General features: G+C 34.8%; 1 protein-coding gene across 3 annotated transcripts in view; it reads left to right on the top strand.

Moving 5' to 3' along the window:
* Positions 1–3471, top strand: part of dync2h1 (dynein cytoplasmic 2 heavy chain 1) — a 97230-nt gene extending 93759 nt beyond the window's left edge. For all 3 annotated transcript variants that reach the window (XM_058799774.1, XM_058799775.1, XM_058799773.1), the window contains exons 87-90: positions 1077–1186; positions 2757–2838; positions 2916–3032; positions 3122–3471. In XM_058799774.1, the coding sequence (XP_058655757.1) occupies positions 1077–1186; positions 2757–2838; positions 2916–3032; positions 3122–3280 (468 nt within the window). In that variant the 3' untranslated portion in view covers positions 3281–3471. The remainder of the gene's footprint in view (positions 1–1076; positions 1187–2756; positions 2839–2915; positions 3033–3121) is intronic.
* The last annotated feature ends 9885 nt before the right edge of the window (positions 3472–13356 follow it).

Here is a 13356-nt window from a genome sequence, read left to right as displayed (position 1 = left end):
TTTGTGTGAGAGCGTTCATGGGTCATGTTCTGCTAGTTCCTGAAAACAGATCTTGTTGAAGTGACCTTGAAAAACAATATAATCTGCAATGTGATGAGTTTCTGAGTTAATTCAGTTGGAAATAGCAGAAATTTATTTTAATTTCAGATGCAGATTGTTTGCTATTAGGATTGTTAAGTAAATAAAGGACTGTTTAATTATTTTGAATTAATCATTTATTTTATAATTATTATTTTTAGTTATTCAATAATAATATACAATACAGCTTAATAATATTTAAAATATTCATTCACTACACTACTGTTCAAAATTTGGGGTCAGTAAGATTTTTTTTAAAACACAAATTAATATTTTATTAATCAAAGATGCATTAAATTGATTGGAAGTGTCAGTAAAGATATTTATAATGTTACAAAAAAATTATATTTAAAAAAATGCTATTCTTTTGAACTTTCTATTCATCAAGGAATTCTGAACAATAAAATGTATCACGGTTTCCACAAAAATATGAAGTTGAAATGTTTCTTGAGCAGCAAATCAGCATATTAGAATGATTTCTGAAGATCATGTGACACTGAAGACTGCAGTAATGATGCTGAAAATTCAGATTTGATCACAGCAATCAATTACATTTTAACATATATTCACATAGAAAACAGTTATTGCAAGTTGTAATAATATTTTACAATATTACTGTTTTTACTGTATCTTTGCTCAAATAAATACAGCCTTTTTGAGCAGAAGAGAATCTGAAATCTTCAACAACAACAAAAAAAAGATTACTACGACAGTTGTGTTTGTTGATTGTTTGCTGATGTCTCAAACACTACTGCTACGGATAAACATAAAGATGGACACATACTGATGTTCTTAGAAAGACGCAGCGTCTGAGTCTCTGCCGATCTGAAGCGTGAAGATGAGACGCAGCAGGTGCAGGAAGAGATTTGAGAAGGAAATAGTGATTGTTACTGTACAACTGACACCAGCAGCACTCAAATCACTTCTATCATCACACACTGATCTCCATGACCAATCACTGCTCTGGTGTGTGTGTGTGTGTGTGTGTGTGTGTGCAGGGATGGGTGGAGAGGGCAGAGAGGAGCGGACTGCTGTCGGAGATGCTGGATCTGTCGGAGCTCTTCCACCCGGACACTTTCCTGAACGCGCTGAGACAGGAGACCGCCAGGTGACGAACTGAACACACACCTTTCTGAAGTGAACTTCAGGAGACTTATGCTTATTATAGTTAAAGCCACAAAATAAACTTCTGTTACTTTAAATAAACTAACTGAAAGAAAATAAAACCAATCAAATTTGAATTTCTTCTCATGACATTTAGTTTAAATTGATGTACTATAATAACTAAGGCTAAAACGAAAATAAAAATGGGGGGGGGGGGCAATATAAACAAAAAAACTAAACTAAAACTAATGAAAAAAAAGCTCAATAGCACAAAAATTAAATCATAAAATAGAAAAATAAAAATTCAGGTTATATTAATAAAAACTATAATAATATCGCAATGATGCTAAAATAACTCTGCCTACTAAATTGAAAGGAATAGTTCATCCAAAATGAACATTTGTTGTAAATGTACTGACCGTCAGGTCATCAAAGATGTAGATGAGTTTGTTTCTTCATCAGATTTGGAGAAATGTGTCATTGCATCAGTGTCTCAGCAATAGATGCTCTGCAGTGAATGGGTGCCGTCAGAATGAGAGCCCAAACAGCTGATAAAAACATCACAATACTCCACACCACTCCAGTCCATCAGTTAACATCTGGAGAAGACAAAAGCTGAAACAAATCCAGCATTAAGACATTTTTAACTAAAACACGAGTCCATAATAACGCTTCCGCCAGTGAAAAAGTGGTCTGGTGTGAATCAGGAGAGAAATCTGCACAGATCAAGCACCGTTTACAATCCAAAACAGCTCTAAACAAATATGTGGGTTGATTTATATGTGAGAGACAACAGGAGACAGACTTTTTCCACATACACCTGTTAAAATAAATTAGGTAATTTACCTAACAAACACCTGCTGAACTAAACTTGGGGGCACGCAAGTTACCTCAAGTCACGTACAGTTGTAAACTCAATGCGGGATTATTTATTTCACATACACCTACTAAACTGAACTTGCGGTGTCTTACGTAACAAATACCTGCTCAACTATCACCTGCACACCTGTTAAACTAAACTTGTAAACATTTACTGAACTAAATGTGAGGTAACTTACATCACATACTCCTGCTACACTAAAATCAGCTCATTTACATCAAGAAGTTTTAAAGCTACACTAACAAAAACAGCCTAAATTCACCTTTTTGAAGGATTTTTTTTTTTTTTAATCTAAATTCCATGTTTTCCAATTTCATTTTTCTGGATTGTGTTTTAATGGTTTGATTCAATTTTAGTCATTAAACAGAATGTCTAATTACATGAATTCTAACCATAGCCATTTTCATAAAATCAATGTTGTTGTTGTTGTTATAGTAATGTTACTACTATTATTATAGTTATAGCCGTGTCGCTATTTGAATTGAATTCATTTTACAGCCCTACTTTTGATTTATTCATAAAAATTTGCTAAATGCTATGCAGTAAATTCCATTTTTATATCTGTATTCTGCAATCGTATTGTACTAACAGAGGGTGAAAATGATTATTAGAAATAAAATTAAGCTAACATAATAAACTTCAGGGGAAATCTAAAATGCTCTGTTTTAATGGCTTCTTTCCGTCTCTCTGTTAGGCTGATGAGCTGCTCTATGGACAGTCTGAAGTTTGTGGCGTCATGGAGAGGTCAGATCACTGAAGCTAAACTACAAGTGAAGGTACAAAAGCTCACGTTTAACAGGATTAAACTGAACTCTGCCGGTTCATGTTAACTGAATTCTCTCTCCGTCTGTAGGTTGGTGGTTTGCAGTTGGAAGGTTGTGTTTTTGATGGAAAGCGTCTGACTGAGAGCCATCATGAATCTCCCAGCGTGTCTGCCGTCCCCGCGTGTTACATGGCCTGGATCCCGCAGGTAACACACACACTTTATCCTCTAATTATGCTGATATGATGTTTCCAGTGAAGGTTGTGCATTATAGAGTGTGTGTGTGTGTGTTTCAGAGCACCGTGGGAAGTTATTCTCTGGACGAGTGCATCTCTTTGCCCGTATACAGCAGCGCCGAGCGTCAGCGCGTGGTGACAAACGTGCAGCTGCCGTGTGCCGGAGATCATGACACATGGATCCAGAGCGGAGCGGCGCTCTTCCTCAAACAGCAGTAACACACACACACGCTGAGGCGTTTCCACAATCCATTTATATGATCGCACTACATGTCTTTGAATGGTCTTTGGCTGAATGTGGTGGTGCTTTTGTCATGATATCTGCACTAAAGCTGCTGTGAGACTGTCATTTTTTATTCAGTCTTGTTGCAGGTGTTTATATTATTAAATAAAAGAGTTTTTCATCAAGATCCAACTCTCTCTCTCTCTATTTAATTTCAGTGTGATTTTAGTACTTTATTGGCATGAAAAAAACTGTCGATGCAACATAGCTTTGTACAGTGAGAAATCCATGCACATTTAACAAATTAAAAAATTAAAAATAACCCAAAAAAATCTGTTCTAAAAGATATAGAAAAAAATTAAATACAAATATTTAATACAAATACAAATAAAAGGGAAAAAATCTAATCAAATTAATTGAAATATAAAATACTGAATTTAACAAACAGATAATAATTTCAAAGTTTCTTATTTAATATATATTATATATTAGTTAACTAAAACTAAAACCATAAAAATCAAATAAATCTTAACCAAAATAAAAGAACAATTTTTTTTCATGTGGCTGCCAAGGAAACTTTTCACATTTTCATTTAGTTTAACTTGGCGTGCTAAAATAACTAAAACTGAAAATGTAATAAAAATGTATAAAAGCTATATAGACATTAATAATAATAAAAATGACAAAAATCAACTAAATTACTAAATATTTAACTAACATTTAAATGAAAATGGAAAACAAATTCAAAGTATTAATAATTTGCTCCTTTTTAATCCAAATTAAAGTTTAAAAATATCAGAATATTTGACGTTCTGATAGAATAATGAATCAAAAAGAAGACTGTTCATTCGTCACACTGGAAATGAACGCGAGCACATTGCATTGTGGTATGCAGCATGTCACGCTGGTTGTTGGCTTCACATTTTGACAAATGTAGCTGATCATCTGGGTTTTGTACTGTGCGCAGTATCCATACTACAGTAACAGTGAGCTGTGTGCTGATCTGATCGTACGGTCTCTGCAGAGGCTGAAGGGGTTTGTTTGTGTCTTTAGTGCTTTTCTCATTTAATTGGTGTCTGAATAATTTATATTAGTGATTAATTTTTTGTTAGGTTTCATTCTGCCAGCCGCGTTCTGTTTAAACATCTCACTGCTGTCTCACCTTCAGCACAACCACAGCATTAGGATGGAGACGTGTGTGCGTGTGTGTGTGTGTGTGTGTGTGCGTGCGTGTGTGCGTATGTGTGTGTGCGTGCGTGCGTGTGTGTGCGTGTGTGTGTGCGTGTGTGCGTGCATGTGCGTGTGTATGTGAGTGCGTGTGTGCGTGTGTGCGTGCGTGCGTGTGTGTGCGTGTGTGTGTGCGCGTGCATTCTGTCCTCATTGGCTGCATCAGACTCTACTGGAAACCAAGAAAAATGGCTGAAACCGTGGATAAAAACAACAACTTTCTTTGTATATTAGTTCTCTTTTTATATAGAATTTATATTTTAATATTTTATCTATGATTTTTTTATTTTATACCGGTATTATTTACATTTGTAATATTTTTTTCATTGTAATGCATTTTTCTTTTTTACATGTGTAAAATGTTTTCTATATATTTAATATAATATTTTATATATTGTTTCTATTTTAATATTTAATATTTGTCCTTTTTAATCATAATACCTTTTTTTAATGTACCATCTTTAATCTAGTACTCTTAACAAGCAGTACTGTGATAGTACTACAGTACAGTGATGGTAGTTTTATCATGCTTTGGAATTTAATATATATGTGACCCTGGAGCACAAAAGCAGTCATAAGCAGCACAGGTATATTTGTAGCAATAGCCAAAAATACATTGTATGGGTCAAAATGATTGATTTTTCTTTTATGCCAAAAATCATTAGGATATTAAGTAAAGATCATGTTCCATGAAGATATATTCCGTAAATTTCCTACCGTAAATATATCAAAACTTCATTTTTGATTAGTAATATGCATTGCTAAGAACTTCATTTGGACAACTTTAAAGGCAATTTTCTCAATATTTAGATTTTTTTGCTCCCTCAGATTCCAGATTTTCAAATAGTTGTATCTCAGCCAAATATTGTCCGATCCTAACAAACCATACATCAATGGAAAACTTATTTATTCAGCTTTCAGATGATGCATAAATCTCTATTTCAAAAAATTGACCCGTATGACTGGTTTTGTGGTCATAACTTGTTTCAAAAAATATTTATTTAAAGATATACATTAAATAATTAAGACGTCACTAATAGGTAAAGTAAATATAAAAGCGGCATTTATTGTCTGAATTTCCTGAAAAAATGTAACGATCCGTACCAAAGATTTTTGGTATGAGTACGTGTACCGTTACACCCCTAATATATATTTATATATATATATGCATGTTAGTGTCCATTTTCATTTGATCTGGTTATAACAGTACTGTTTGCAAGCTTTATTTTAGCGTACAGTTTGACATACTGTTTAGTAAAAGCGGTCGTGAGTGTGCAGTACATTAGTATTCATCTTTCAGTGTATCTGAACGTCAGTGGCTTCCAGTGACGACCTTCGACCCACAATCATGTTAAAGAGGTCACCTGCCCTCTGGATTAATCTGTACTGCAGCAGGTATGATGCGTGACCTTTGACCTCTGTGATGTGTGTGAGATCAGGATGCAGATGATGGGTGTCATGTTTCTTCTCTGATCCTCCTTTTCCTTTACTGAGGAACAGTCACTCAGTACCAGTGTGCTTTGTGTAAGTTAATGCCAGCTTTTGAAGTACCACAGTAACAGCAGTTTTACCATTTTTTTTGGTCATGTACCATGGTAATTTTTACACATGGTACTATTTTCATACCAATTTTCTTTTTTAGGCATGTACCATGTAAATACCATATGAATATGGAAATCATGCAGTGCCATGCTTTTCAGCCATCTGATACTATCACTCTACTACAGTATTGCTGTAGAGTTGTTTTATATGAGATCCTTGTCTGCAGTGCGTGTGTGTGTCTAGTCGCTGTGACATCAGACCACACACACACACACACACACACACACATTTAGACTGACATTATCCTGTTTCCGTGTCTCTTTTCTTGAGGGTGAGTGGTGCGATCTGATTAGTTGCCCTTTTGCTGGAGGCTTTTCACAAACACACACTTAAGAGTTTTGGAGCTTCTTGACTTTTCAGATGGAGAGGCTTTTTATCCGCACATCAAAGGTCAATGTGTGTGTGTGTGTGTGTGTGTGTGTGTGTGTGTGTGTGTGCGCGAGAATACTGAATTTTGGTGTTTATGTGCAATTTCAAATCCAAACTGCAACATAAATCAAAATGCTGACCTTTAATCATCACACACACAGTGTCCACCTGTAACTGGACAGCAGTAAAAGTCCCAGAACATACCATGGTACAGTGATACTGAGATACTAAGGTGTTACTATGACGTCCAAAAAAACAAAACTTTATAATACCACCAAAAAAACATGGAAAATACAGGGAAAGAAAACATGGTTGATCACTACGAAATGTAAAATATATGGTAGTTCCATGAAATGTAAAAGAAAAAAAAAACATGGTTTCCATAATAAATGGAATAAAAATTTTTCCATGAATAATGTGGGGGAAAAAAACGTATTTCCATGAAATGTTAATGTAAAGAAAATGTGCTGGTTCCATAAAATAATAATGATAATAGTAATAATGAATGAATGAAGGGAGGAAACATGGTAGATTCTTGATAAGTGGTATTTCGTGGTAAAAACAAAAACAAAAAAACATTATACTTCCATGATAAATGTAAAAGGAAAAAAAAAAACATGATACTTCCAAAGCAAATTTTTACTTTTCATGGTAGTTCCATGGCAGATGTTAAAAAACATGGCAGTGCAATGATAAATGTAAAATAAACAACATGATACTTTCATGATAAATGTAATAAAAAAAAACATGAAAGTTCCGTAGTAAATACAGTATATAAAAAATTGCTATTTCCATGGAAAATGTCAATTGAAAACAAAATGTAGTTCTCTGTGAAATATAAAAAACATGGTAGTTCCATGGTAAATGTAAACAAAATGAAAAAACATGGTACTTTTTGGTAGTTTTATGTAAGTGATAGTTGATGTATACGTTTGTGATTTTCTAATTGGACTGGAATTGAACCTGTGTGTGTACGTGTGTGTGTGTGTGTGTGTGTGAGAGAGAGTGAGAGTTTGTGTGTGTGTGTGTGTGTGTGTGTGTGTGTGTGTACGTGTGTGTGTGTGTGTGTGTGTGTGTGTGTGTGTGTGTGTGTGTGTGTGAGTGTGTGTGTGTGTGTGTGTGTGTGTGAGAGAGTGAGAGTTTGTGTGTGTGTGTGTGTGTGTGTGTGTGTGTGTGTGTACGTGTGTGTGTGTGTGTGTGAGAGAGTGTGTGTGTGTGTGTGTGTGTGTGTGTGTGTGTGTGTGTGTGTGTGTGTGTGTGTGAGAGAGAGAGAGTGTGTGTGTGTGTGTGTGTGTGTGTGTGTGTGTGTGTGTGTGTGTGTGTGTGTGTGTGTGTGTGTGTGTGTGTGAGTGAGTGTGTGTGTGTGTGTGAGTGAGTGTGTGTGTGTGTGTGTGTGTGTGTGTGTGTGTGTGTGTGTTCTTTCTGAGCGCAGGTCTCTGTCTCTTGTTCTCACACACAATCAAACTGCAAAACAGGAAACAGAGCAGAGGAATGCCGTGTGTTAGGAAACCACAGACCCGCGGGCCGAGTGTGTGTAAGTGTGTGTGAGGTGATTTTGATTGATTTTCTTCATTAATTTCCCTCTTCCTGTCATAGTTCATTTTTCTCATGGCTGTCTGTCAGCAGGCGCCCACAGCACCTCTGATTTAAATACACCACAGAGACTGTGAGCAATCATCATTTACTCACCTGAATGTCGTTCCAAACCCGTATGGCACAAAAGATGATGTTGAGCAGAATGTTCACGCTGCTCTTTTTCATTGTGAACGGAAGCTCAGCATCTTTCATGCTCCTCAAAGAAACTCCTACAGGTTTAGAAGGACATGACGGTGAGAAGATGATCAGATCTGTCATTTGAGAGTGAATTATTCCGTGGATGTTTAGCTGAGGGAGCTTTATGTAATGTTCACAGATGGAAAGAAAATGAGAAATGAGGAGAGAAAGACACAAACAGATGGAAAGACGAGTTAGATTAACGCTTGTGTAATCGCACGACTGTTTTAAGATGGAGAGTCTCACTGTCAGAGGATGCCATCATTTATTTAGTATGTGAGATTGTGAGCAGTGTGCAAATTTACTCAAATAAAGGTTCTTTAATGGCATTGATGATTGCTTTAAGAACCTTTAACACCCAGGAAACTATTACACACAATTCTTTATAACGGAAAAAGGTTCTTCAGATTATTTTTATGTTCTTTACACTAAAGTGTAAAAAAAACATGGTATTTCCATGATAAATGTAAATAAGAAAATAGTCATTTCCATGGCAAACATGGCAAAAATATGGTATTTCCATGATTAAAGAACAAAGGTATTTCTACTGTAAATGCAAAAACCATGATAATTCCATGGTAAATGAAAAAAAGGAAAAACCTGGTGCTTTTATGTAAGTGTTTAAGGAAACTTTCTATTGCACAAAACGGTCTTTATAGTGGAAAAAAAGTTCTTGTTTTATTTATATGTTAAATATTTTATATATTTACCATATACAGGTGCTGGTCATATAATTAGAATATCATCAAAAAGTTGATTTATTTCACTAATTCCATTCAAAAAGTGAAACTTGTATATTATATTCATTCATTACACACAGACTAATATATTTCAAATGTTTATTTCTTTTAATTTTGATGATTAGAGCTTACAGCTCATGAAAGTCAAAAATCAGTATCTCAAAATATTAGAATATTTACATTTGAGTTTGAATAAATGACCATCCCTACAGTATAAATTCTGGGTATCTCTTGTTCTTTGAAACCACAATAATGGGGAAGACTGCTGACTTGGCAATGATCCAGAAGACGAACATTGACGCCTCCACAAAGAGGGTAAGTCACAGAAGGTCATTACTGAAAGGTGTGGCTGTTTACAGAGTGCTGTATCAAAGCATATTAAATGCAAAGTTGACTGGAAGGAAGAATTTGGGTAGGAAAAGGTGCACAAGCAACAGGGATGACCGCAAGCTTGAGAATACAGTCAAGCAAAGCCGATTCAAACACTTGGGAGAGCTTCACAAGGAGAGAACTGAAGCTGGAGTCAGTGCATCAAGAGTCACCACGCTCAGGCGTCTTCAGGAAAAGGGCTACCAAGCCACTTCTGAACCAGAGACAACGTCAGAAGCATCTTAACTGGGCTGTGGAGAAAAGAACTGGACTGTTGCTCAGTGGTCCAAAGTCCTCTTTTCAGATGAAAGTAAATTTTACATTTCATTTGGAAATCAAGGTCCCAGAGTCTGAAGGAAGAGTGGAGAGGCACAGAATCCATGTTGCTTGAAGTCCAGTGTGAAGTTTCCACAGTCAGTGATGATTTGGGCTGCCATGTCATCTGCTGGTGTTGGTCCACTGTGTTTTCTGAAGTCCACAGTCAACGCAGCCATCTACCAGGAAATTTTAGAGCACTTCATGCTTCCTTCTGTTGACAAGCTTTATGGAGATGCTGATTTCATTTTCCAGCAGGACTTGGCACCTGCCCACACTGCCAAAGGTACCAAAAGCTGGTTCAATGACCATAGTGTTACTGTGCTTGATTGGCCAGCAAACTCGCCTGACCTGAACCCCAGAGAGAATCTATGGGGTATTGTCAAGAGGAAGATGAGAGACACCAGACCCAACAATGCAGATGAGCTGAAGGCCACTATCAGAGCAACCTGGGCTCTCATAACACCTGAGCAGTGCCACAGACTGATCGACTCCATGCCACGCCGCATTGCTGCAGTAATTCAGGCAAAGGAGCCCCAACTAAGTATTGAGTGCTGTACATGCTCATACTTTTCATTTTCATACTTTTCAGTTGGCCAAGATTTCTAAAAATCCTTTCTTTGTATTGGTCTTAAGTAATATTCTAATATTTTGAGATACTGATTTTTGACTTTCATGAGCTGTAAGCTCTAATCATCAAAATTAAAAGAAATAAACATTTGAAATATATCAGTCTGTGTGTAATGAATGAATATAATATACAAGTTTCACTTTTGAATGGAATTAGTGAAATAAATCAACTTTTGATGATATTCTAATTATATGACCAGCACCTGTATATATATATATATATATATATATATATATATATATATATATATTTTTTTTTTAACAAGGAACAAATTTAGCTGTAGAAAAAATATATTATATTAAAATTATATTGTTTACAATTTTTACATGGCATTTATATTTTATCTATAGTTTATCTTTTATATATTAATATTTTTGTTTGAGTTTTTTCAGTCTAATACCATGTTGTTGTTGTTTTGTTTTTGTAAACACTTAAAATACTTGTAAAGTGATTGTATCAGATGGTATTTTGAAATATACAATAGTAGCAATTTTTGGTAAGTTAAAGCCAGGTTTTAAAATAATAAAATGTACAATGGTAATATATTTATAAAATAAGGTGATTTTTATTTCATGCTGACTTTAAGAGTTCAGTTGTCACATTATGTGCATGTTTTAACACCCTCTAGTTTTGATCTCAGAAAAAAATTATTTAAAATTTTTAAGGCATCGATTTTAAATTTTAATGTCTGAACTTTTAGTAGTCCGATCAAATAATGAGTCAAGATGAGTTAAAAAAAAGCTTGCATCCTGGAAATCCATCACCGTACAGAAGAAAAAAGCTGTTTCATGGTGACTGTAATGAATTCCTCAGCATAAATGTGTCAGATTGTCAGGTGTGTGTGTTTAATGTGTGTCTCATGGGGCCTGATGTGAGTGTGTCATCACCCCTCTCGCCATTTTATCGCTCCATCGCTGCTGATTTTCAACGTTGATGCAACGCTGATGAAATCCAAAGCACACTTGCTCTGGCTCGCACACACGGTGATGTAAACGGGTGAAAAGCGCACGGCGCTCACACTCTCACTCCGGCTGAAACGGCTGAACTGTGCAAGCGACCTGCTGTAGAGTCTCAGATGAAAGTTTAATGTGTGTGTGAGTGTGTGTGTGTGTGTGTGAGTGGCAGCGTGCAGCCGTGATGTGACAGTCTCCACCCCCGCTGCTTCCCTCCAGAGGTCAGAGGTCACCTGACTTTCACATCCACCCACACCTGACCTCATTTTCTCCATCTGTCTGCGGCGACCAAAGAAACGCCGCTGTCATTCATCTGAAAATATGACAGTAGCATTTCTCTCATCTTCTCATGTGGCAGAGCGTGATGATAAACAAAGCCGTGGAAATATTTCTTATTGGAAGCTTATATACTCATTAACACATGCACGAGTTTGTTCTAATGAATTCCTTAAAGTTCAATACATCAGCATATCAGATGTTTATTACCACTGAAAATAATTTAGACTCATTTATATCAGTTTGTAAAGACAAGCAAAAAAACCTGTTTACAGTAATGAAAAAATACTGTATAATGGAAATCTATAGGGAAAGCGTAGAGGAGATTATTTTAGTATTACGGGTCGTATTATAGTTTTATAGAATATTTTGAATATATGGTCTGTTTTAATTTTAATTTTAGATGATTTTGTTGTTTTTGCCATTTTTGTTCATTTTTTAAAATATCTATATATGAAGAGATCTGATGCCTTTTGAAATTTTCTTCTAAAATGAGCATTTTTCTTCGACTCCTATGTTTATGTTCAGTTTCATGGCAGTGAAAAGAACCTATTCATTGCCATTAAAGTGAAATTACTGAACCTACACACAGAAATGCTCATTTTAGAAGAAAATTTCAAAAGGCACTTAGAGGCTTTTGCATCTGAGCTCTTCATATTTTTATTTCATTTCATTTAAATTTTAGTTAAACTCAATGAAAAAAGTCTGTATATATATATATATATATATACACACACATAAAATATTTTTTTCAAGTAACGTTCTTTTTCCAAGTAAAATGTTTTTTATGGTTTTAGTATTAGTTAATTGCAACTGATTTAAAAACAAAAGTGAAGCTTGTATTTTTGTGAAAGCGCGTATATTAATTATTTAAGATATAAAATGTCTTGAACTCCACCATTACTGATTGTGCATATTTTTTACAAGTTGGAGATTCATAATTATGACGTCAGATTCAGGGTCATTATCATTTACTAAAATTAAAAACAAAAGAAATACTTAAAATATCTAATAAACATTAACTGGATTTAAACTTAACCTTATTTTTTTCTTTCACTTTCATTTAAAGTTGAAGAACTAACATAAAACTAAATAAAACCAAAAACTTAAAAATGATGTAGACATTAAAAGATAAAATGAAAAATGACAAAAACAACAAAATTATTAAAACTTCAAAATTTGTTTGTTTTTTTTCTCTAAAAACCCTACAAAATGATGAATACAGACTGCATCAGGTGTTTCCGCTGAATTTTTATTCAGTTTATAAGAAGTGTGGTAAACTATATTTTACAATACTGTTGTATTTAGCAACTTGGCTAGTTTAAAAAAAAAAAAAAACAAGATTTCATTTATTTCATCAAAGTTTTTTCACTAGCTGTGTTTCCATCACCACGTTTTTAAGCGCATTTTGAAATATCACATCAGAGGGATATGGATTGATTCCGTTTCCAAAAAAACTAAATTTTAATTCTCAAAAAGTTTTTACGCTCACTTGAGGTGGTTTTTGAGTTGATTAATTAAAGAGTTTCCTCTGAGGGTGTCTTTTCCTTTTGCTGTTTTTTTTTTTTTTTTTTTTTTTACTGTTGGTTACTAGGTTGCCAATACCACACATTTCAATCAACTTAATGGTTACAAAAGTAAATTAAGAAAACTATATTCTAGCATAAATTCTATTTCAAAAGACAAACCCAAGACAAACATGACAATTCTTTTATTTTTGTGATTTTATGAGACGATACATGTTGAAAACGGTCGGGCTGACAGAAATCAGACATGTGCGAGAAACACTCTGTACTCCACAGATGAGAAAGAATGAT

The sequence above is a fragment of the Onychostoma macrolepis genome, chromosome 15 (genome assembly GCF_012432095.1).
Source record: "Onychostoma macrolepis isolate SWU-2019 chromosome 15, ASM1243209v1, whole genome shotgun sequence".
In the NCBI taxonomy this organism is placed as follows: domain Eukaryota; kingdom Metazoa; phylum Chordata; class Actinopteri; order Cypriniformes; family Cyprinidae; genus Onychostoma; species Onychostoma macrolepis.
This window is presented reverse-complemented; position numbering and strand designations above follow the sequence as displayed.